The sequence below is a fragment of the Pseudonaja textilis genome, chromosome 6 (assembly GCF_049901715.1).
Source record: "Pseudonaja textilis isolate UNSWEBS1 chromosome 6, rPseTex1.2, whole genome shotgun sequence".
Lineage (NCBI taxonomy): Eukaryota > Metazoa > Chordata > Lepidosauria > Squamata > Elapidae > Pseudonaja > Pseudonaja textilis.
The window spans coordinates 45,922,251-45,947,153 of record NC_141995.1 but is presented as its reverse complement, the minus strand read 5'-3'; the positions used below and the strand labels follow the sequence as shown (position 1 = coordinate 45,947,153).

Sequence of the window (24,903 nt, the reverse complement as noted above, 5' to 3'; positions counted from 1 at the left end):
AAACTTTTCACTTGGCCTTAAAGCAAGTGGGACAGATTTTTTTTTCAGCTGTGGCGTTTTCAACAAGAAAAATGTTGCTCTCTGTTCAATGCAGACTTCCATATCACACAAACACACAACTCAAAACTCTCGGTGTATATGTGAATCCAGAGAGAGCCACAGGTTTACAAATCACAACACAAACTAGAACTCACACCCTCCTGGTTTTCTAGGCCAGCACCTTAACCATTATACCAACCTGTCTCTCCCTCCTACCGAAGCGGTCAACAAAGTTGGCACCTTTAAACAGGACCCTCAAAAAGCATGCAAATTAATTCCAGGTCTTTTCTCAGGCCAACTAAGAATATGTGTGTTCTTTCTTAATTACCGGAGCAGAGTTTTTATTGCTTTAATTCATTCTTAATTAAGAGATAACCATCGACCAAATGAGCAAAGCTTGCTGACGTCTCTCGTTAATTTTGGTAAGAGTAGGCTAACTTTATTAAAACACCTTGCACAGAAAGAAAGCAAATCATTGCTTTGCCACAAGTAAACTGAACTTTAAACCAACAATGGAACAAAAACACATGCCTCTGTCTCAAAAATCAATTAGAAATAATCCTTGAAAGCATTCCTTAAGATCTTTTCTCTTCTCTATTAATTCCCAGGATCACAAAGAAATTCTTAAATGCTAAGCAGACAAAAAATAGTGTTGCTGTCTGGAAAGTAAGCTTGAAATAAAATAGCCTCTGGGGATTTAGCTGTCATCAGCTAATGAACAGAGAGAGAAGTGGGGCATTATAGTAGCTGGTGTTTAAGAGGTCAAAGCAGGACCAAACTGCACCAGCTGTACTTAGCCAGAGTGATTTATTAACAAAACATCCAGAAGATGGCATTGTCAATTCATACAAACAAGAAAAGTTAGTCTCATTTTAGAATCTGCCCTAATGATAAAGTTAAAACATATGAAAAAACAGAATAGGATAGAATTCAGAATTAGAATACAACAGAACAGAATTCAGAATAAAAATAAGAATTAGAATAGAATACAATAGAATAGAATATGGAATTCAGATTTAGAATAGAATAGAATTCAAAATTAGAATAGAACTTTGTCACTGTAAATGTACACTAATCCACAAACATTCAAATCAAATTTTGTTGCATTCACCTTTCAAAAGATAACCATTATGCATATACCCACAAGCACACACCTATGACACAGAGAAGCATCACAGTCTAGTTCGAATGGATACATAGACACGATGAAAAAGAAACGAATCCTGCGAATTTGTAAGATGGGTGGCCCAAAGAATGAAGCTGCCACAGAATCTAGTAGTCCTGCTATAAAACTAGGGGTGACATGATAGCAGCCTTCCCAATATTTCAGTATTTCCAATATTTCTAGCATTCCAGCTGCCCCAAAGAAGAGGGAGTCAACTTATTTTCCAAAGCACCAGAAGGCAAGAAACAAGAAGCAATGGATGGAAACTAATCAAAGAGAAAAGCAACCTGGAATTAAGCTTGAGCAGGGGCTGGATTGAAGACTCTATTATTCCATTTATTCTTAGAACAGCTTCATAGCGCTATATCCATCAACTCCATTAAAGACCCTTTACATACCATTTGTTAAAATAATAAAAGTCCTTCCTCTTTCTCTCTCCCTTTCTTTCTTTATTTCTCCTTCCTTCCTTCCTTCCTTCCTTCCTTCCTTCCTTCCTTCCTTCCTTCCTTCCCTCCCTCCCTCCCTCCCTCCTTGAAAAGCCAATGATAGTAATATAAAAGATATTAAAATATTTCACTTCTGAGTTTTTCCTAAAAACATCATTAACAGATGCAAATGAATAGATCAACGTAAATACTTGAGTAATCTTTTCCCCGTACTTTGTAAGATGCTCACTGCCAAAGATAACACTGCTAATATTAGACGACGGTAGCTAGAAATAGCCCTGTTGCACAAATGTGATTTCTTTTTCTCTTCTAATACTCAGCATGGGTTGTACACTCATTCTGGAAAACACACAAACTACATTTATTGAATCTAACACTCATTTTGTGTAAAAGGGTACACGAGAGAAAGATCAGATCTCCGGGGAAATAGTATTATTATAGGAAATCAGTATTCCCTATAGCACAGTTTATCTTGATTTAAAAGGATAAGTCGTGTCCTTTATTTGGATAGTTATTATTAGCAGAACTATTAAGCATCTTATCATGAAGAATTTTTTAACACAGCTACTACTGAAAGTGGACACACACAGTGGCTTTTAATATACTTACTGCAAATATGTGGAGTTGGTATTCATTTAATTTGCATGGCAGTTAATTAACATGCAATAACATTTTATGAAGTCTAAATTAAACAGCACATTTAGAGATGTCTAATGGAGAAGTTGTCCAGAAAATAAGAGATTAAAGAAACAGCTGCTTCATCATATTGCAGAGGAGAACTTCCGGGTAAAAGAACAATAATCCAAAATCTTCTGCCTTAAACCCTGTGGTGAAATTTTGCACAAGGCAAGCCCAGTACATAAGCCAGGAGAACATCAGAGACAGATCAAAGAAAAGTTTTACGCTGACATTTGACTCACTTCCCCAAGATTAACACTTATGAAGGCAGGATAAATTGTATTCTTAAAGCTGCTAATGAACCCAATCTTAAAATATACCAGATACGTCAATTGGACACCACAGAGAAAGTGTTTGCAAGCACAGCCTAGTAATCAGAATATTAAGGACTAGCTCGATACCCATGTGCGTCGCCACAAAACTATGTGGTTGGGCTTAGTTTTGGGGGAGGAAAATAAGGGGGGGAAATTGTGCCTCTGCCTACCAGCATCCATCAGTTTTCATCTGGCTAGCATCCTGTCAGTGAGTGAGAGTTGAGGGCTGTTTGGAAACTGAAAGAATATTTGCTCTTCTGTGAGCAAGGAGGAGACAGCAAGAATCCTGGGGTGGCTTAGTTCAACTATTCTGTACTAAAGCGGCTTGGTGGTGTGAAACTGAAACTCCTCTCTTCTGCTTGTGTTTTGCATTTGGAAGATATTTCTTTCCAGGTGGGGAGAGGGAGTGGAGCTCCTTAGCATCAGAGCATGTTAATAATAATAATAATATATGAAATACTAATACTCTGATGGTCATTTAGAAAAATCCTTTCTTTGTGAGTACCTAGAAGCCAAGAGGAACCTACGTGCCAAATTTCAAGTTTGTAGGCTTTATAGTTCTGGAGATTTTGTGATGATGTGTGTGGGGTAATTTCACTATATATATGCTATATATACCTTGTTTTCTTAAGTTTTCGTGGGTATTTATATGTATGGTATTCAGCATTGTTTGGGTATTTTCCCACATCATTATAGTTGTGCTTTTAAAGTTGTAGTGACTTTTCAGCAAAATCTCATCTGCCATCATCAGGATTGTGTATTGTGTTCGTCTGTGAGTCAGGCTTTCACAGCTGTTTCTGTTTTAAGTTTGGTGCGAGCCTACTGCTGTGTTAGAATGGGATTCTGCTGAAATGTCACTACAACTTTAAAAGCACAACTATAATGACGTGGGAAAATACCCGAACAAAGCTGAATACCATACATGCATGCATGCATGCATGCATACATACATACATACATACATACATACATACATACATACATATTCATGTCTTGGCGTGTTCAGGTCTTTTCCCATGTCAGATTGAGAGCATCTTGGCAACGTTTCGATGAGGTCCCACTCGCCATCTTCAGGCTGGTGCTTTCGGCTTCGCGCTTGTGCGAGCAAAGCATGAGGCCGAAAGCACCAGCCTGAAGTTGGCGAGTGGGATCTCATTGAAACGTTGCTAAGATGCTCTCAATCTTACACAGGAAAAGACCTGAACACACCAACACCTGCATACCTGCATGAAAACTAATATTTATCTATCTATCTATCTATCTATCTATCTATCTATCTATCTATCTATCTATCTATCTATCTATCTGGATTGTTCGTAGGACACTGGATACATCTTCACTAAAACCTAACACAACCTCAAATATTACAATTTTCAGATACAGGGGGCTAGCTAAAAAGAATATTAGGCAGCAACAGAAGAGCAACTTGATGACCAAATAGTAGCAGTGTTTTGTGGATTGCAACAGTTGAATCTTTAAAAAGATAAATAAATAAAGAGAACAACTAGGGTAGAAACAAGATTTTCAAACTTTGCAGGAGAATGTGGGGGCTTTGCCCTCTTTATTATGTGATTTTGAAGCTTGTTAACATTGCTTTTATTCCCCTCCCCCATTTTTATTCTGTTTATTACTTTGGAAGCTGTTATATTGTGTGGAATCCATTGTGCCTATCTATGTTTTCTTCTGTGCTACATAAGCACATTTTAAAAGCGTGCTAGACAAAAATACCCAAAATACGAAGTGCAAAAGTACAGAGATGACAAAGAATACGATTATCTTCAGAATAGGCTGCCAATTTGCCATGCAGCAGAACAAACGTTATTGCTTTCAAAACATATTCTTCTAAAATGAATGCAATAAACCATCTTTCCATATTACAAGGCCAGAGATTCTTTGTTTGCAAACAAATATTAGGGCAAAATAATGAAATACTTCAAGAAAATAACTTTGCTACAAGACATGGTTGGTGATGGAAACAGAACACTTATTTCTTTTGCCTGTATAGTAAGTAAAACTATGAGTATTTTCATTCCTGAGGATACTAAAAAAAATAACTCAACATATCTTTCCATTTAATTAACTCTACCATTATATACTCCATAACACAGTGGTGGGATTCAAAATATTTTTATTACTGGTTCTGTGGGTGTGGCTTGGTGGGCATGGCAGGGGAAGGATACTGCAAAATCCCCATTCCCTCGCCACCCCACTAACCTGCTTTCCAGTTCCATTCTCCCGTGCAGGGCAACCAAAGGAGACCCAACCGATCAGCTGGGACTCAATGGGAGGCAGAGAAGAGATGGGGTTGGTAGGGCCAGTCAGAGGTGGGATTTTCCAGTTCTCTGAACTATGCAAAATTTCTGCTACCGGTATTCCAGAACTGGTCAGAACCAGCTGAATCCCACCTCTGCCACAACAGTTTGGAGTTATAATCTAATTTATTTAGGAGGCATGAGATTGTAGGAGATGGCTTGAAGGCCTTTTGATTTTAAACAGAAATCATACTTTGTAAGCTACACAGAATAAATTCCTTGCCTCCAGAACGAAATACATAGAATTTCAAAGGTAGGTTTTATTAATCTCATTTCTAACCTGCGTAAGAATTTTTCTCTGTTAGCTTTACAACAAGGCTGAACCTCATGGTTGAATTAAGAGTTGGAGGGTTTTCAAAAGTCCCCTTATCTTCCACTCGATGTCTCATATTTGCACAACATTTCACTGTGACAGTAAATCACTAAAAAAAGTTCTTTTTTCAAACCCTCTGTACATCGGGGAAATTTCTAATCCCTATTTCACTCTTTATTCACTAGTAAATCTTAATATTCATTGTCACAGCAGGAAGAAGGATTACAAAGCAACTATGTTCTTACAAAGACTAGCTTGGTTAACTGTATCGTAGAATAAAAACCCCTGTTAAGTGCATTTATACAACATTCAAAACCAACTTCAGGTAAACCACATTCTGGCTTGGCCACAGTGACTGACATCCCATTCTGGTTAAAAGTCTTGATCCAAGTTCCATCCTATAGTGAAAAGCCCTATCCAAGTACAAGCCAAATCCTTGCCTGTTTAAATTTCCTGATGTTAACCAAAAACTAAGCTAAGCTAACAAAAGCTAAGAACTCAGTTGAGTTTAAGCTCTAATTCTGGAGAGTATATGGACACCTCTACAGAGGTTAGCAGTACAGGTACACCTTAAACTGCAACTGTTTAATGACCACTCATAGTTATGACAGCACTCACATCTCAGTATTCCCACAGTCACACAATTAAAACCTGGATTTTGGCAACCAGTATACATGTAATTCAGAAACAGGTACTATTCTTTTTAATCTGGAAGGGATGGATTTTGACTTCCAGAAGAGAATAATAAATGAAGGATAGTCCTGGGATACTAACTAAAGAATCAGAATCATACTAGGAAACCAAATCAAACCATATAGATGGTAAAGGTACAAGCATGAAAGCCTCTTGAAGCTACGGAAAGACTTGAGTGCCACTTGAAAATCACACGTCACCCTCTGGATCCGTTCGGGCTTTAATAAAAGGTTTCCTTGAAAAACCTTCTCGCACATCGTGGTATGATTTGTATATTCTTCATTCAGGACATTTGGCAATTAGGATCCAGGAAAGTTCTCGTTTAAATGTTATTTTTAATCCATCAATGGAAAGTCAGCCTATCAACCAAAACCTAATCAGTTTTCACATTCTTCTAGCGATAATGAAATAATAACAACAAAAAAGGACGTTTATATTAGCAGTTGGTCTTTTGAGCATAAAAATTGACTTTACGAAAACTGTTTATTGTGGCCACTGTTTGTGCAAAGGCTAATAAAAGGAATGGGCTTTCTTCCCATTTTATTTAACAGTTATGTTTATTATTTTATTCACGCTGGGAGATAAGGACTTAGATGCTACATTACCTCATCCCACTGATAAACAGACCATTTTCCATTTTCCAGGAGGGAAATGGTTCAAAGTGGCAATCGCACAGCAGAAAATATGTGTGTCTTTATACAATTGCCACCTGTGTTATCTAAGTCAATGTAAATTTAAAGGCTCTATAAAAAGCATCACTTTTCAGACTGAATGGATTGTCCTGTCAGTTATATGGGCAGGGAGCCATTCAATAAAATTTAAAATGATGGTTCATTTAAAAATGCCATCATTTTCAAGAAGATTCCTTTTAAACTGAGCCAGAGATAAGCACTGATTTTCTCCATTCTGCAAGCATTTTTCAGGAAAGACAGAAACAAATTGCAATTTAACATGCAAAGCTACCTTTCTCAATGCCCATCACATTGGCATGACCGATATTTCAGTCAGCATCACCAGAAAGTAACTTACTTCTCTCAAGCAAAGGCCCAGGCTGATCACAGCCCAACATCCTGGACATACACTGTTTCAACTCCTTCCCTCAAAACGACGCTATAGAGCCCTGCACACCAGAACAACTAGACACAAGGAGAGTTTTTCCCCCCAAATGCCATCACTCTGCTAAACAACCAATTCCCTCAACACTGTTCAACTATTTACTAGGTCTGCATTACTATTACTAATTAATCTTCTCATCACTCATCACCCATCCCCTCCAACTTGTGACTGTATGACTGTAACTTTGTCTCTTGTATCCTTACGATTTATATGGACTGTTTCCACTTATTGTACCCTGTGACTATTATTAAGTGTTGCACCTGATGATTCTTGACTCTTGATGAAGGTATCGTTTCTTTTATGTACCCTGAGAACATTTGCATCAAGACAAATTCTTTGTGTGTCCAATCACACTTGGCCAATAAAGAATTGAATTGAATTCAATTCTATTCTAATTCTATTCTTTATTCTGATATTCTATTCTATTCATCTTCTCATCCTTCCCTCCACCCATCTCCTCCCACTTATGACTATGACTTTTACCTTGTTGCTTGTATCCTAACAATTTTTACTGCCTGTTTCCTAGTACGATTTGATTGCTTATTTCTACCCTATGACTATCATTAAGTGTGGTATTTTAGAATTCTTGACGAATGTATCTTTTCTTTTTATGTACACTGAGAGCATTTGCACCAAGACAAATTGTGTGTCCAATGACACTTGGCCAATAAAATATTCGATTCTATTCCATTCCATTCTTATTTCTATTCTATTCGATATTCCAATATTCTATTCTATTCTAATCTAATCTCTATTCTATTCTATTTTATTCTATTCTTTATTCCAATATTCTATTCCATTCCATTCTACAAACGACTAAGAATATCCCGCCATTCTAGTCAGCTTAAATACAGTGAATTTTCCCAACTCTGGCTTGGTTTTCATAGCAGAATTTTCGCAGCACTCCTGTCCTATCTGTCTATGGAGATTCTCCACCATCCAGGTCAGGGTTGTTCCAAAGGTGTTTTTTTCCAAGAGGCAAGTGGACTTTCTTTGTTTTTACTTTTGAAGACTTTTTTACTTCTCATGCAAGAAGCTTCTTCGGCTCTGACTGGACAGGGGGAATGGGAAGGATTTATACTCCTTGCAGACAGCTGGTCATTTGTGTTCTTTTTGAGAGCCGTTGAGGATGCTTGGAGGCTTATCTGTTTTCCCCAGGGTCCCGTGAGTGGTGCATATGGGTGTGGAGCCTTCTTGGAACTGCTGAGAGGACCGTGTTGGAGAGCTCTCATAGCCTCCAAACAAGCTACAAGTAGTCCTTGGCTTACAACAGTTCATTCGGGGACTGAATTTAAAAGTTGCAAGTTGCAAGGGCACTTTAAAAAATCGACTTATGACTGCTTTTCACGTTCCCAACCTTCGCAGCCTCCCCAGAGCCACATGATCAAAATTCAGCCGCTTGGCAACCACCTCATATTTACAACGGTCACAGCGTCCCATGATCCCCTCTTGCGACCTTCTGGCAAGCAAACCCAATGGGGGAAGCCAAATGGACTGAATAAGTGTGTTCCTAACAACTGCAGTGATTCTACTTAACAACGGTGGCTGTAAAATGGGACAAACCTGACTTAAACATCTTTCACTTAGCAACAGAAATTTTGGGCTCAGCTGTATCGTAAGTTGAGGACTTCAGGATCCCTTTCTCAACTCAATCAAAAAAAGCACCCATCCCATGCATAAAGTGACCAGCAAGTCCTCATCTCTTAGGGAGGAGGGGAAAGGAACAGGAAGAGAAGATGGAAGGGACCCTAGAGGTCTTCTAGTCCAACCCCTGCTCAGGCAGGAAACCCTATGTGATTCGAGTCAAAATGGCTGTCCAGTCCTTCTTAAAAATGTGCAATTTCTGGAGGCCAGCTGTTCCACTGGTTAATTGGTCTCATTATTAGGAACTTTGGCCTTAATTCCAAGTTGCTTCCCTCCTTTGATGAGTTTCCCCACCACTACCACCATTGCTTCTTGCCCTGCCTTTTATTCTTTGGAGAATAAACTTTTTTGTTTTTTTCGCCTAGAAGAGACTTTCTCCATGCATTTATTTCTACTTCTTTTTGCAAAGGACGCAGAACCAATTTTTTTTTTTTTTTTAAATGTAACCCGGGCAGAATTCAAACAAGAGCTTCGGGAGAGCGGCCCGCGCATGCGCCAAGCCGGGAGGGAGAGGAGGAGGGGGCGGAGCGACGCGCATGCGCGTCTCCTCAACAAGCTAGCGGGCGGGCCGGGCCGAGAGCGGCTGGATGGCGGCCGTTGCCGGCGGGGTCCGGTGGCGGCTGCGGCGGCGGCGGCGCTCGGGCTTGGCTTGAAAGCGGCGGCGGCGGCGGCGGCAGCGATGGCGGGCCCGGGCCGGACTCCTCCGCCGGGAGGCCTGCTGCTGCTGCTGCTGGCGCTGGTGGAGAGCGGCGGCGCCCCGGGGCTGCCCGCCGGGTGCAAGCAGGACGGGGGCGGGGGTCGCCCGCGGGGCGGCAAGGCCTCTCCGGCGGCCGGAGCCGGGGAGAAGGTGGTGTGCAGCAGCCTGGCGCTGGACCACGTCCTGCCGCCGGGCGCCTTACCCGAGAGGACCGTCAGCCTGTGAGTAGCCGCGAAAGGGGAGGGGTAGAAAGAGGGCAGTGCGCCTGCGCCGGGCAGCTCCCCTCTCACCTTTGTCCTCGCGCTGAGCCCCCCCCCCCGCGCCTCTGGCGGGCCGTCCTCGACTTACGATGCTCGGCTTAGTGACCGTTAGTGATGGGATGCAGGAGCCTGGGCTTCCCTCCCTGCAGGCGGTCCTCAGCTTATGGCGACGGTCCGCTCAGTGACCGTTCGGTGGGCGGGGGTGTAAACCTTTCCTTGGCCTGCATTCTCTCCCTCCCCCTCTTTGACTCCAGGGGCTCCTCGAGTTACAACGCTTGGCTTAGTGACCATTCAGTAGGATGCAATCCTTGCCCCTCCGCTCCCTTCTTGTACAGGCGGTCCTCGAGTTACGGCAGTTCGCTTAGTGATGGTTGAGGATGACGCAGCCCTTCCTTGGCCTCGGTCATCCTCGTTCCCCCCCTTGATTCCCTCCACTTAACAACGGTTCACTTAGTGACCGTTCAAAGCAGTGCAGCTCTTTCTTGGCCTCCCCCTTGATTCCCTTCTTAGAGTCGATCCTTGACTTACAACCGTTTGCTTGGGTGACTTTTCCAACAGCTCTCAAAAAAAATGGACTTTTTTTTGGGGGGGGGGCGGTTGCTTCCTTGCAGAGTTTCACTTAGTGACTGTTCAGTGGGATGCAGCTCCTCCTTGGCCAGGGTCGTCCCCCCTTGTCTCCCTTACTGATGGTCGTTGACCTACGGCAGTCCATTTAGTGACCATTGAGGGCAATGCATCCCTTCCTTGGCCTGCAACACTTACTCCCCTTGGCTCCCTTCAACTTAGAACGCTTTGCTTAGTGACCGCTCGTACAAGGGGGCTTGAAAAAGTGACTTAGGACTGTTTTTCATACTTAATGACCACTGCAGTCACAGGACCAAATTGGGACGCTTGGCAACTGGTTCACCTGAAGGCCGTTGCAGACCGCTTCTGGCCCCAAAATGCAATTGAACAACCATGGGGATCCACTTAACGACAGGGGCAAGAAAAGTCATAAAATGGAGCACAACCCACTTAACAACAGCCATTTTTAGTCCCTGCTTCAATTAAGGCCTCTAAGGTGTTAATGACAAATGAAGGAAAGTCACTTTAGGAGCAAAAGAGCTTTGCTTGTATCTGTTCCATCTATATTGTTTTATGTAGTTTCTAGTACGATTTTGATTGCTTATTTAGTCTCCTGTGACTATCCTTAAGTGTTTGTTCTTACTATTTACAGAGAATGTATTTTTTTATCATTATTTATCACCTACATCTTTTATGTACACTGAGAGCTTCTGCACCAAAGACAAATTCCTTGTATGTCCCATCACACTTGACCAATAAAGAATTCTGTTCCTGTTCTCTTCTGTTCTATTTTCTATATTCTATTCTTTTCCAAAGACAGGAGGATCTGATAGTTTTCTATTCAAATATGGATCTCCATATTCTAGGTGGTCCTTGCCTTATGACTACAATTGAGCCCAAAACAACTTTTCCTAAGTGAGACTTTTTCCTAAGTTGAGTTTTGCTTCATTTATACCTTTCTTGCCATGGTTATTAAATGAATCACTGCATTTGCTAAGTTAGGGACATGCTTGTTAAGTGAATCTGACTCCCCCATGGACCTTGTTTTGTCAGAAGGCTTGACTCTGGGACATTGCAACCGTCACAAATATGAGTCAGTTGCCAAATGTCCCAATTTTGATCACCTGAGTGTGGGGACGGTGCAAAGGTCATTAACTGAAAAATGGTCATAAGTCACTTTTGGGGGGCTGTTGTAACTTCAGACGGTCACTAAATGAACCATTGTAAAGCAGACTTCCTGTAATAGTACTTTGGATTCATTTCTTTCTTTGATGCCCAACTTGATCTTTTGCAAAATAAAAATAAAAATAGGATGACACCAAAAAATGGCATATTTCTAGTTAGGGTTGCTAGCTGCTGAATTTGAAGCCTGTACTCATAGGCAAGTATAACACAAAGTTTGTTGTTTTTAAAGCAGGGGATAACATTGAATCAGGCTTGTATTACTAGGGATATGGAATTTTGGCTTGACTTGTTTAAAAATTACAAGAAATAATTTAGTAATTGGCCCATTTTGATACTTTAAACTACCTGAGTAATAAACTTCTGGGGAAAAAACCAATACACAATTATTTTCCCCTCCACTTCTGAGCCATATAGAGTTATCAGTTGTGGTTATTAAGTGGGCTGATATAATCATGGAAACAGGTAAGCTAGAATTTACACAGTGCTTAAAATTCCCAGGGCAAAGGTCAGATTCACAAAACAGCCCCAGTTAGTCTGAAGCAAGGTTCACCGTTCCTCTCCAGATTCTGCAGCTCTATTAGTTACAATAATTGTTAAGGGTGTTTGTGAAACAGTACAAGTACCTAGTATTTGTACCACCCAAATGGTTCTGTTAACTTTTAAGGGCTGGTTCCCTGCTAAGTTTGTAATACAGTTTTTATTAAAAAAAATTCGATTAGGGAGGTAAAAACTATTGCCAGCCGCCTGAGCTTTGCGAATGTCGCGTCCTTTAAAAGATTCCCCAGTTGCAAGCAAGATTGCCCTTGTCTCCTGGGAGGTTAAAGCATGGGAAACCATGGAAAAACACTTTCTTTGCAAGCAGCAGCAGCAGGGCAATCTCTTCTTATCCAAGAAGTTCCAAGAAATTGGATCAATTCACCGATTCTTTGGTCTTGTTTTGTGGAGACATCTTCAGTTTGTCACACCAACCTCAGAAGAATCGTGAACTTCAGTGGTTCTTCAGGATGAAATTAACACCTGGTAGCTTCAGGGACAACACACAGCCGTGTGGTTTTCTCAGCAGCAGTGTGTAACTTAAGCCTGCCGCTGCCATCTTGTGAGGTTTTTATTTTTCCAGTTTGGTCTTTCAGTTCCTTGGTGGTTTCCATCCAACCAAGTTCTACCCCAGTCAGCTTCATTGGTTTACCTTGATCAGCTAAATGCTGCTGCTTCCTCTCTAAACAGCTTTCATATCCTTGAGGGCTGATGCCCTTTCCTGTTGGTATAAGAAATGCATTTCCCTGTTATTCTCCCAAACCTGTTTGTTTTCTTCTTGGTAATTAAGACTTTAGAGCAGGCGTGCCCAATCTGCGTCCCTGGACAGCTAGTAACGTAGCCACAAGGTGTAATAAAAAGGGAGTTTGTAAGGACTGAGTAGGCAAACAAAAACCACCAAACCCAGTCTGAACAACTGGCTGTGCGATAAGCCGACCATATTGTGTATTTTGTGCGCAGCCCAACACAATCCTGCTTCAAACAATGCCACCCAGGCAAGCCAAAAGGTTGGACGCCCGTGCTTTAAAGTGAGTCTGCTTTTAGTTATGCAAAAACGTGCGTGCACAAGGAATGTAGTTCCAGTTACCAGTGTCTTAGAGGTAGTGGGGAAAATAGTTATTCTCCCCTGGGTTAAATCTGCTTTACCTTTGAGATTCATATGTAGGTGGCTGTATTGTAGCCATTGCACCTATGCCACAGGTCCAGAACTATAGTAGTTTGCTGGTGGCCCTTTCTGGTGCAATTTAAAATGGTCATTTTTAACCTTTAAAGCCCTTTGTACCACAGGGTTATTGGTGTTATTGTCAGGACTACTTCCCTCCCCCTTGGAATTGGGGTAAGCAACTTGGTCCGGCTGGTGGAAAAGCTGCTGGAAGTTTTCCATTTTAGGGAGAGGAAGGGAGCCAAAAAGCAGCACCAACTTTCTGATTTGGCCTCCCAGTGTGATCCCAGTTTGACTGGTTTCCAGGAAAAATGGAAAATGCATCATTTGTGACAAGCACTCTGGAGATTGCAGTGCTGGGGGTGGAGGCTTTGGCTATGTTTTGAACATATATCTTTTTTGTGTGTGTATTGTGAACCATCATGAATCCTCTGGGATTGCAGCACAATATAAATAAACAAGAATTGTAATATAGATTCTTCATATCGGCAAAGTTTGTTTGGCCCAGAACCAAATATTCAAGTAAAACTTCTGTCTTGTTTCCCTTGTATGCCACTTGCATTCTACTGTACCATTACAGATCCTTATCAATAACTCTATTCCCTTGTTCTAATAATACCCCATTGTGTTGGTTTTTTTTAAAAAAAGAAACTTTAGTACCAGTCAGACAAACTCTTTTGCTTTACTAAAATGTTAAGTTATTCAAAACAACTACTATCAGAATTGAGAAATAATTAAATTACTTATAAAGGCATAAATCTTTGTAAAACATGAAGATTAAACATTAATCTTAATATTTAAGAATGTTTAAAAAGTAAGACTTCCAGAAATTGGCCAAGGAGAAATTTTAGTTGCTGCAGTTCTTTTCCATTATTGTTAGCACGTAATAAAAACCGTCATATTTGCATTTGACTTTTAAAACATTACTTTTCAATGTAACCTTTACTTAATTTCCCACCTGGCTGAAAAAAGTTAGAAGCCATTCTGGGCGAGGGCAGTTTATCTGCCTTACCACCAGAAGGGAGATGGATCCAATACTGTGGAGAAGAAGAAAAGAAAGGAAGGCAGCATTTGGCTTTACGATCGCATTGTGGTAGCCTTTGAAATTATATGCTGCCGGTTAATTTGCATTGCATTTGGGCCCTTGTAATGGCCAAGTTAACGTAGTTTAGTGCCACCACTCCTTAGGCCTTGGTCTGAGTCTGAGGCAACATTTACTGACTTTTGTCCAAAGGCAGCCAGTGAGAGAAGATTAGGTTGATGAGAGAAGAGGTCAGGTAAATTGGGGAGAGATTGCTGGGAGGAACCAGTCCCATCAGGGAAGGAGGTGGATATCCGAGGCTCCATCAGAGAGGAGAAGATCCAAAGCCAGCCCAGAATTGAAACAAAGCAGAAATGTGAGATTCAGGACAGCAGACTGGGTAGCCTTCGACACATACAAAGGATCGCTTGACAACTGCTGCACATTACAAAGGACGGACAGACGGACGGGGACACGGACACACACACACACACACACACACACACACACACATATACACACACACACTGAAAAGCTACTTACGACCGACCGGTTTTCAAATTTAACAGCCACACACTTGCAATCATAGTTTGTGCTCTTGGCAATGGACTCACTTTTCTGGCACTTGACTGTCTTTTGTGAAAGTTTTGAGTTTGAGTTTCATTTGACAGTTTCCAGCATTTACTTCGGGTATCCAGCAAAACAAACGAACTAACCCCAAACCCTCCCATTGGAGAAAATGGACTTACTGAATGACCAGCTTAACAACGGCCACAAGACATACTTGGCCATGTGGTTTAACCACTGCAATTTTGGGCTCAGTATTGGTTGTAAGTCAAACACTATCCAGGTAGAACTGAACTATGGAGTCCCCCCCCCACACACCTTTTTTTTTACAGGCAGTCCTTCCGGCCACATTTGAGCCCGATATTTTATGTTGCTGAGCGAAACTGTTAAGTGAGTTTTGCCCCATTTTCCGACCTTCCCTGCCACCATTGCTAAGTGAATCCCTGCAGTGGTTCAATTAGCGCCGTGGTTGTTTAATGATCTGGCTTTGCTTGTCAGAAGGCCGTGAAAGGGGATGGTGTGACATACACACCCTCTCCCCCAGGACCCTGCGGCCATGATAAATAGGAACCAGTTGCCAAGCATCTGAATTTGGATCACGTAACCATGGGGGGGTGGGGGTGCTGCAATGGTCGTAAGTGTGAGAAACCGTCGTGAGTTTTTCTTTTCAGGGACCTTGTATCTTGGGGAGGTCACAAAGCAATTGGTTTTAAGTTGCGGGTGACCTCCAGACTCTTGAAATGGAGAACGAGTTCTCTCTGCCTCATAAACATCCCTTGAAAATGCCATTGTTCGGGGCTAAGCCACCACGTAGAAGTGGTGAAGAGGGGGGAAACTGCCAGCAGGGTCGAGGAGAGTCTCATCTCCCTTCCCCAGCTGGCCATTACTCCCTTTCCCGAAGGCGGTTGCAGCAGTGGTCAGAAATGACCACCTCAAAGAAGAACTCGACTGGAAAAGAATGTGCAGGAGGAAGATAAGAAGAGGAAGTTTTGGCTGACCGGGTCGAACTGAAAAAGCAACAATACAATATACCCTGGAATTTGAATTATAAACAACAACATTGTTCCCAAAGAAGACTTTGAAGCTAAATTGGAATAGAATAAGTATTTTATTTATTATTGTTATATATATATTTTCTCTTTAAGAACTTAGTGCGTATTTTAAGAATGTACCAAGCAGAATTCTACTGGAAGTTATGTGTTATATTGAATGTTATAATTGTAAAGGCATAAATTGAAGTTTAAATAAGAGTTGAATGGATAAAAATTAAAAGATACAAAGGTGTCATACTCCAATTAGTAAAAAAAATTTACAGGGGAAAATTTTGTTTAATGAGAAAAGAAAATATGAAATTGAAACAGGACAGACAAAAATATAAATATAATGACTAGAAAGGTATTGAAACTTAGAATATATGTGTGTGTGTATACACACACATATACATACATACATACACATACATATACATATATATATATATATATGGATGGATCTTTGGTTATTCGGGTTTTCTCCCGCGTAAGATTGGAAGTATCTGGGGAACGTTTCGATGAAGTCTCATTCATCATCTTCAGGCTTGTGTCTTCGACTCTGTGCTTCTTGGAGAAGCTTATGCGGGAGAAAACCCGAATAACCAAAGATCCACATACAAATACCCGCGAGAACCTCAGAAAACACACACACACACACACACACACATATTGAATTTAGAAAAGAATGAGATAATTAAAAGCAAGGTTGAGAAAACTAAGGGAAGGGAAAAATTATTGAGAAAATGTTAAAATAGTAATAAGATATGGAATAGAACACAAAGATGAATATGAAATTGAATTTGTGTCTGTATGAAGAAGTGATAACCCAGGACCATGCTATTCTCAAAAAAACAAATTTTAATTGTATTATGTTTTGTGAAAACCCAAATAAATTTTTTTATTAAAAAAAGAAAAGAAAATGCCATTGTTTTCCCCCTTGTTTTCTTTTTGTTGAAAAGCAGCCACTGCAGTTAGGAAGTCTTTCAAACATTATTTCCAAGTGGGTGTGAGACCTACAGGATAACAAAAAAAATAGCCATTACCTTTCTATTCCAATAATCTCCCACTGGAGCCATGGATACAGCATAATTACTAGTACTTACAAACATATTGCTGCACAGTTTTTAACATTAAGCAGCTGTTGATTAAGTGCAAAGAATAAAAGTGAGTTTGGAAATGGGGCTTATTTTAGACAGGATCTCTTCCTCCAGACTCTGACTTTTTCTCTCCTCTGTTCTTCCCTTTTCCTTAGCTGTTGTGTAGTATGAAAGGATGTAACAGTTCCAAGAGAAATAGGCAGAACCTAGCCACAAGGAATGTTTTAAACAAAAATAAGGTTGTATGTGAACATGTTTGGATTTTGAATTTATACTATAAACATTGGCAAATTGCATTTAAAATTAGAGCTGTAGAGACCCGTGAAGGTTTTTTTCAGTTATATTTCTTTCACAGTTTTTGCTGGAATTCTTCCCAGAAAAATATTTGCTTTAGAAAGCTTTCCATGTGGCCACTGTTTTCTTTGAGAAAGTTTTCTGCTTGTACATGTGGCTGTGTGTTTTCTTAGGAAACCCTTCTCTGCAATGGTGTGATATATATCCTCGGCTATTATTAATGCCGGCTGCTGTTCAGAAAAGCTTTGTTGAGATTTATCGCAGTCATATAATACAGTTTCTTCCTTCCTGCTCCTCATTCATGTCACCAACTTCACATGGAGTTTCTTTACTAAGGAAAACTATGACTGGATTACTTCAGGCGTATTGATTTTCTTTTTTTAATATGTATTTAAATGCTTTTATGAAGAAAGCCTTTGGTTCTAAAGTTAGCTTGCATGTAATCTTAGAAGGTGTAAAATAATAAAATTAGGGTGGTTTTTATCCTTAAGCTTGTGTTGTTGATTCTTCTAAAAATCAATCTCTGTTATGTACAACATAATTGTTCAAGCAGTTTTAATAATACTTGTTGAAAAATGTACTTTTCTATAGTTTGCTTAGCTTGAGGAAAATGTTTTTTTCTTTCTTTAAGTAGTTTTACTCTTCTCCTAAGTTGAAGTCTATCCAAACCACTTCTACCCTTTCTCTTTTCATATTGCATACGAGAAGAAATCAAAAGAAAAGGGGACAAAGGAAGTGAAAAAGATTCAACTTCCCCTTTGTCTTTTTTTATTTAAGAATTAGTAGGAGTCTTGGTGGGCTAAAAGACCGTGGTTAATCATATGCGCCTAATAAATTACATAATTACTTGTATATCAATTTACCTATTGAGTGTATGATATTTAAGATTGGGAGAAAGGAATGAAACCTTTAAAAACTATGGTATTAAATATTGTTAAAGGACTTATAATGGATTTTCTTCTTGCATTGTAGAATTCTGAGCAACAATAAGATATCTGGCTTGAAGAATGGTTCCTTTGCTGGACTAAGCCTTCTGGAACGATTGTAAGTTTTTACCATTACATGGCTTAGTATTCTTAAAGCTAAAATCCCTCTGCCTTTAAAGACATTTAATTAAACTTGTCCAAACAAAATATTCCAACAGAAGTACTTAAATAACTAGATTTCCTACTAGGCATATTTTATAGTCTTCAGTTAATTGCTTCAGAAGGTATTGTCCCCCCTCCCAAACAGCTTGGGTGAGTCATTCCAAAGATGGTCCTTAAAACACGTTATCCAATGCATGTGTGTAGTTATAAATAAAACATGTATATCTACACCAGTAAGAGAAAAATCATGAACCCTTTAGAACTATCTGATCTACCATTTGATCGGAGTTTGATCTGAGTCTTTTTACTAGCCAAACAGATTTTGATTAAAGAGACAACCCAAAAATGTGTTCTACCAGGTTGATGGAAAAGAATAATAACTCCAATTACGAGCGATCTCTCTGGGAAAAGGAGGGTTGGTCTAGTCAGACAGATATAGTGTACACATGTAGAAAGTGCAGCTTGCACTATGCAATTTGCAAATTTGAAAAGTTGCAAGACAACTCTTACATCACCTGATGTCAGTGTTCATGAGACGCCATTCAGGAGAACAACAAACAAGAATGGTATAAGTGGAAGCCTCTGGCCAGGCAACCAGTGGTTTCCAGAGTCCACATTTTCACTCATCTTGTTTTTGCAAAAGGCTATCTGGTTATCAGAATAATGTTCTGTAGACAATTGAAGTGGAAATGGAATTTTCTGGCATTAATAAGAAAGGTTGCTTGCAGAAATCAAAACTTTTATTGCAAGAAGAAGAATTTGGGAGCTGTTTTGTCAGCTGTTTTGGGCCTGGATGGACTGGAATGTCAGAAATGGTATAGTGGATTCTGGGTTGTTTCACCAAGTTTCCCTTGGATTTTCTAATCAACAACTGGTTTTATGATTGGAACTGTGAATCAATTAAATTTCTAGGTGGAATCCTGTGGCCAAATTCTTTAATGCGGATGTGGGCTCCTTATCTGCAATAATACCTTGGCAAGCAGTGGTGAAATTCAGCATATTAATACAGTAGAACGTTTTGAATAAAGCACTATATTAGCCTAAGTAATTATCCATCAGTTATAATGACTTTTTCTAGTAACATTTATGATCCTTGAATGCTGTTTTTTTTCCTGCTTACTCCACAAATCATAAATGCTATAAATGTTTCTATTCTTTCAGCTTTTAAGAGAAATGCCAACTTTGGCTTTTGTTTTTTTCATTTTAAGCTCCTAGCAATTAGACCACATAAGTAATCATTACAATAATGAGCGGAAGCAAATCATTATGTAATTAAAGACTGTATGTGCTTTAAGGAAAGGAATCTGAATGTATATTTTAAAATAAAATATTTTCTCTCTGTATGCTGAAAATTTAATGTATTTTCTCCTGGCTAAATGAATATATAAAGTTCTACAGCCTTGGCTGTTACATAGTATAGTGATTTTGCCATTCACTTTTCTCCCTAAAGTTGATCTGGGTTACAGATAATTGCTATACTTGTATCTTTGTATATACTGGTATATCTTTTGGGGCCTACGTACCAAATTTTCTTTAGTCAGTAGTTCAGTAGCTTCGTGTCACATAGCTTTATACTGCATTATATGACTGGGTCAACTTCACAGTTGCCTTCATTTGTGGCCTCCATTCAGAGAGTAAAACCCAAGGGAGATCTTTTTGCCTACAAGATATATTCACTGCCAAGAGTGATATCCCTGTCTTTGAAAGTTTGCTTATGGTAAGGATTCAATCATTTCCTAATTTGCTTGAACTCAAATGCAACACTTTTTCATCAGAATTGCAAGAACCTGTACCAGTAAATAGCTTAGTTCTGATTTGTGACTCAGGTTTTAACATAGGTTAAGGTTAGCTGCTTAAAGCTGCGGTTGATGAATATCAATGTGGCCTCTTGGAAATGTTAGTTATCCTGATTATCCCCCTCATAACCTAGCAACTCTGCACATTGACAGCTTTCCATTAATTAGTCAATTTCACGCATGCTGTTTGGCTTCATAGTTTGCTCATGTGAGAATTGATTGTAATCTATTTCAGGAGCTGCGCTAATTAGAGATACAAAGGTGTGTTTTTATAGAAGTTTAAGTGCAGTACTATTGTATATTAATTATTCTATTCAGATCATTGATTGATAATCTAGAGGAATTAGCATCTAATCTCACTATGGGACCACTTTGTGATTAAAAAGATAACTTTGAACAGAGATCCATGACTCTTCCCCACTCGCATCCCACATACAGGAGGTCCAGACAAGATTCTTGTCTTTCAGGGGACAGGCTTCACACAGGCAGCTGCATTTGGGAACGCTGCCAAGGACGCACTTCAGCCAACAGTGCAGTTGTCTCTCTGCTGTTACTTGGCAGAAATTTGTGCTGTTAACTTTGCAGAGCTCAGGTCCCTTACAATAAAGGTTGCCCATAACAATTTCAAACTCGAGAAGGATGCTGGGTGTCAAACTTGATTTCATTGAGGGCTACATCAGGGTTGTGTTCAACCTTGGGGGGGGAGGGGGGGGCGAGGGCATGGCCAGGCTGGGCGTGGCCAGCTCCACATCACTCATGCCTGTGGGGGCCCTTGAGTTGGACACCCTTGCTCTGCACTGCCAGAATCCTCCGTTCGTGTGGGAAGCTTCTCTAAAGAGGAATTGTACTTCTTGGTTATCTGGACGTGTCGTTTAGAGACATCTTAATTATAAATGTGGCAGAGCAGATGCCAATCAGTAACCTAGCTAAAAAGGTATTCCATTACTTAGACTTTATCTCGACATATAAAGTCCCAGCTGAGTTTGGGGGCGGGGGGGACGACAGTCACAAGGTTATAATATTTCTACTAATGCACTATTCTGCGTTTCCTCCCCACCCCCCACCCCCTTTGAAACAGGGATCTCAAGAACAATCTCATTAGTGTGATAGATCCAGGAGCTTTTCTAGGACTTACATCCCTGAAAAGATTGTAAGTATTGACCTTATTATAACTTGGATATAAATGAAATGTTGCAATAGAAAGGTTAGGGTAGCTGTAATCCACAAGCACAACTTGTAATGTCTACATAGCGTCACTTAAACTGAAACCATTTTCTGTTTTAGAATATTGTGTATAATCTTCATTCAACTCCCTACTTGTTAATCCATATTCCTGAAATGTATAGACCAGACTTCTCTTCTACAGGATACTTTATAGATTTTGGGCCATATCGAAGTGCAGAGTTCCAGAAACAAATTATAACTAAAATTTGGTAAAAGCAATTTATAATGGAATTGGAAAAAAGTGCAATTTAAAATGGGATTGGAATAAAATACAATTTAAAATGAAATTGGAATAAAATACAACAATTTAAGATACAGATAAAATATGATAAAATTATATTATACTTTACTGTTGTAAACACGGTAAAGCATGATTGTGTAGGTTAAAAATGAATTTTGAATTCTTTTGTAGTTTTTGTAGGTAGTTTTTTAAAAAAAAAACAAAAACAAAAACTTGGGTATCCCCTGAAATCTTAACATTTTTCTCTTTGACCCCTGCAAGGTAAAAGAGTTTAGAAAAGCTGATGTTGACACATTTTAAAGACAAGTTTCAACTCTGTATATACTTAATGGAGAATAAACTCAGCTGGCATGTAGGATTTCCTGTAAAATCTGATTTCTTCAATGTCAATCTATTCACCAGATTTTTTTTCCCATTAAGTACAATTACTCTCAGATATGTTTCTTGACTCGATGCTTTACTTCTGGTGGCTGAATTGCCTTATTGACTTGTGTGATCCTAACTTTCTTTAATTTTTTGTCTAAAACTCCGCATGAGGGGCATCTTGTTTAAGTTGTGCAGTGTTGGGAATTACCAACAACCTCTTGCCCTAGAACTAATGTTCCAGTGCAGAGAGGATGGTGGGAAAGGGGTGAGAAGAACAGGAAATGAGGTCACAGAAAGCTGAATTTACTGAATCTCGCCTGATTAACTGATTTTCTGTTGGGGGGGGGGCTGGGGTTGTATTAGAAAGACCTCCGAGGTCCCTTCCAATCCTCTACATCAGAGGTCTCCACACTTGGCCACTTTAAGACTTGTGGACTTCAACTCCCAGAATTCTCCAGCCAGCTATGCTTAAAAGTCTTAAAGTTGCCAAATTTGGGGTGCCCTGCTCTACTTTTCTAGGATAATTTGGATTAATTGGTCATTTTTGATAAAGTTATATATTGCATATGCAGCAGTTGTTCATATCTTTTCCTTTTTTTTTTTACAGAGATTTAACAAATAACCAAATAGGATGCCTGAATGCAGGCATTTTTAAAGGTTTGACAAACCTCATTAGACTGTAAGTGTTACTTTTGATGTATCTGTTACTTCATTCAAAGAACTGAAATGCTTAAAGCAAAATGTTTGTTAAATTAAAAAAAGAGGGGGAGAGTGGTGTGTGTGTGTTGATGAAGAAGCTACTGTGTTATTTTCCTTTTGGTTGGAGGCAGGCCAGAGGGGCTGGGGAGAACGAAGAGAGGCCTCCCCACATGATTGCAGAGAACCTCTGGAGAGGTTGTCCCTTTGGGAGAGGGATGCAGAGAAGACCCCGTTTTTCCTCCATAGGTTTTTTTCTTCCACAACTACAGGTAGTCCTCGACTTAACAATTTGTTTAGTGACCGTTCAAAGTTATGATGCCATGGAAAAAAGCGACTTTACAACTGTTTTTCCACGCTTAACGACCGTTGCAACATCCCCGTGGTCACGTGATCAAAATCCGGGCGCTTGACAAGTTTACGATGGGCACAGTGTCCTGGGGGGGTTCACATGATCCCCTTTTGTGACTCAGTTGGGGTTGTAAGTCAAGGACTCCCTGTACTGTAGTAGGAATTTTTTACTCCCCCTTTTTTATTATTACTAACTCCCAAATTCTTGATACTCTGCACCTGGCCATTCTTTCTAGACTTCTTGTTGCCTGTGTCGCAGTTTTTGCTCTCCCTTTCCATGTCTTTTCTATGAATTAGTACTTTATGTGCATTTCTGATCCCTGTGAAGATCTCTAAAATGTTTTGTGTTTCCACATTTCCTAGAAATCTGTCAGGGAATTTATTTTCTTTGCTTGCCCAGGGAACCTTCGATCATCTAACTTCATTAAAAGCTCTGTAAGTACAAATGTGTGAGTCATTTGCTGGACATCCTCTAATTCTTCAGTAGATCTTGGCAATCTCTTCGTTTATTAGGTTTCTTCATGATCCTAAGATTCTTAGATTAAGAGTATAAACGTATTATTTCATATTATTTTTAATTGTCATAACTTTATACTAAAACACAACAAAGCAAGTGGTACCCTATTTTTTTATTTTTAAAAAAGCTTGTTAATATTTTGATTTTAGAACTTAGCTTACAGTGAAGTTTCTGGGTATTTTAATTATTAAATTTCAATTATTTTATGCTTGATTACATTGCTTCTTCTTTTTAATCATTTCAGTGAATTCCAGACAGATTATCTGCTTTGTGATTGTAATATGCTATGGATACAGCAGTGGTTACAAGAAAGAAATATAACCGTTCGTGACACCAGATGTGCCTACCCAAAATCGCTACAGGCTCAACCAATTTTAAGTGTGAAACAAGGCCTTCTGACGTGTGGTAAGAAGGCTGCAGCACAACGGTCCTCGATTTAAAACGAAAGCACTAGGTTTCTCTGTGGCATAAATCTTTCTCTTCTAATTTTCTTACCATTTGATATTTGGCATTGATTTTTTTCATGATGCTGCTCAGCCATCATGATCGGATTAAAAAAGAAATGCTAATTTGTTAATAAGTATTCTTCAAAAAGTGAATATTTTCCGTTCCCGAACCTGTGGGCCTAAACCAAGGGTCTTCAGACTTGGCAAGTTTAAGACTTGTGGCTTCAACTCCCAGAATTCCTGAGCTAACATGACTGGAGAAGGAGGAATTCTGGGAGTTGAAGTCCACAAGTCTTAAAGTGGCCCAGGTTAGAGAGCCCTGCTTTAAATCGAAGACTACCTGTATTTTTTGTGTGTCGTGGTATAGCTAAAATTGCCTCTCTTTTTTTTGGGTCTCCCACGATGGCAAACAGACCCTCCTCTGGAGCTGCCATCGTTCTCCATGACCCCGTCTCATCGGCAGCTGGTCTTTGAAGGGGACAGCCTGCCCTTCCAGTGTATGGTTTCGTACATCGATCAGGACATGCAGGTTCTGTGGTACCAGGACGGGAAGGTAGTCGAAACTGATGAATCCCTGGGGATCTTTGTGGAGAAGAACATGATTCATAACTGCTCTGTAATTGCCAGGTGAGACTCAGCTTTGTCTGTGTATTCTTAGTCCTTTGGTTTCAATGGATGCTGTGTCTATTTTTACAAAGGGGTTTCTCACCCGTATGTAATTGCTACTTAAAGAAACTTTAAATGGATGATCATCTCTTCTAAAATACTTTCCTGAATGATGTTTTTTTTTAAAGAAAAGAAAAAGAACTGCTCATTCTTCCCGTGGAATTCTTCACTTCCACGCTATAGAGATCTGCTTGCCCTGTTGCATTGCATAATCGTGACCATTTCTTTAGTCTCTCACCTGCGCAGCGTTTTCCAACCCGGAAGCTCAGTGCTGGTTTTTAAACAACAGTTTGGAGAAGGTGCTGGGTGGAACGATAGGGTTCTTTTATATGGCAAGATCCTGTCGCCTTGCCTGGCTCATTGTTAAGGCATCGCATAGT

The 24,903-nt window shown here is 39.9% G+C and overlaps 1 protein-coding gene across 1 annotated transcript in view; it reads left to right on the top strand.

Moving 5' to 3' along the window:
• Positions 1-9,238: 9,238 nt before the first annotated feature.
• The window catches only part of ADGRA3 (adhesion G protein-coupled receptor A3), a 41,396-nt gene continuing 25,731 nt past the window's right edge, over positions 9,239-24,903 (top strand). The window contains exons 1-7 of the mRNA XM_026699759.2: positions 9,239-9,638; positions 18,105-18,176; positions 21,095-21,166; positions 22,455-22,526; positions 23,258-23,329; positions 23,656-23,816; positions 24,271-24,484. Coding sequence (XP_026555544.1) covers positions 9,400-9,638; positions 18,105-18,176; positions 21,095-21,166; positions 22,455-22,526; positions 23,258-23,329; positions 23,656-23,816; positions 24,271-24,484 — 902 coding nt within the window. The 5' untranslated portion in view covers positions 9,239-9,399. The remainder of the gene's footprint in view (positions 9,639-18,104; positions 18,177-21,094; positions 21,167-22,454; positions 22,527-23,257; positions 23,330-23,655; positions 23,817-24,270; positions 24,485-24,903) is intronic.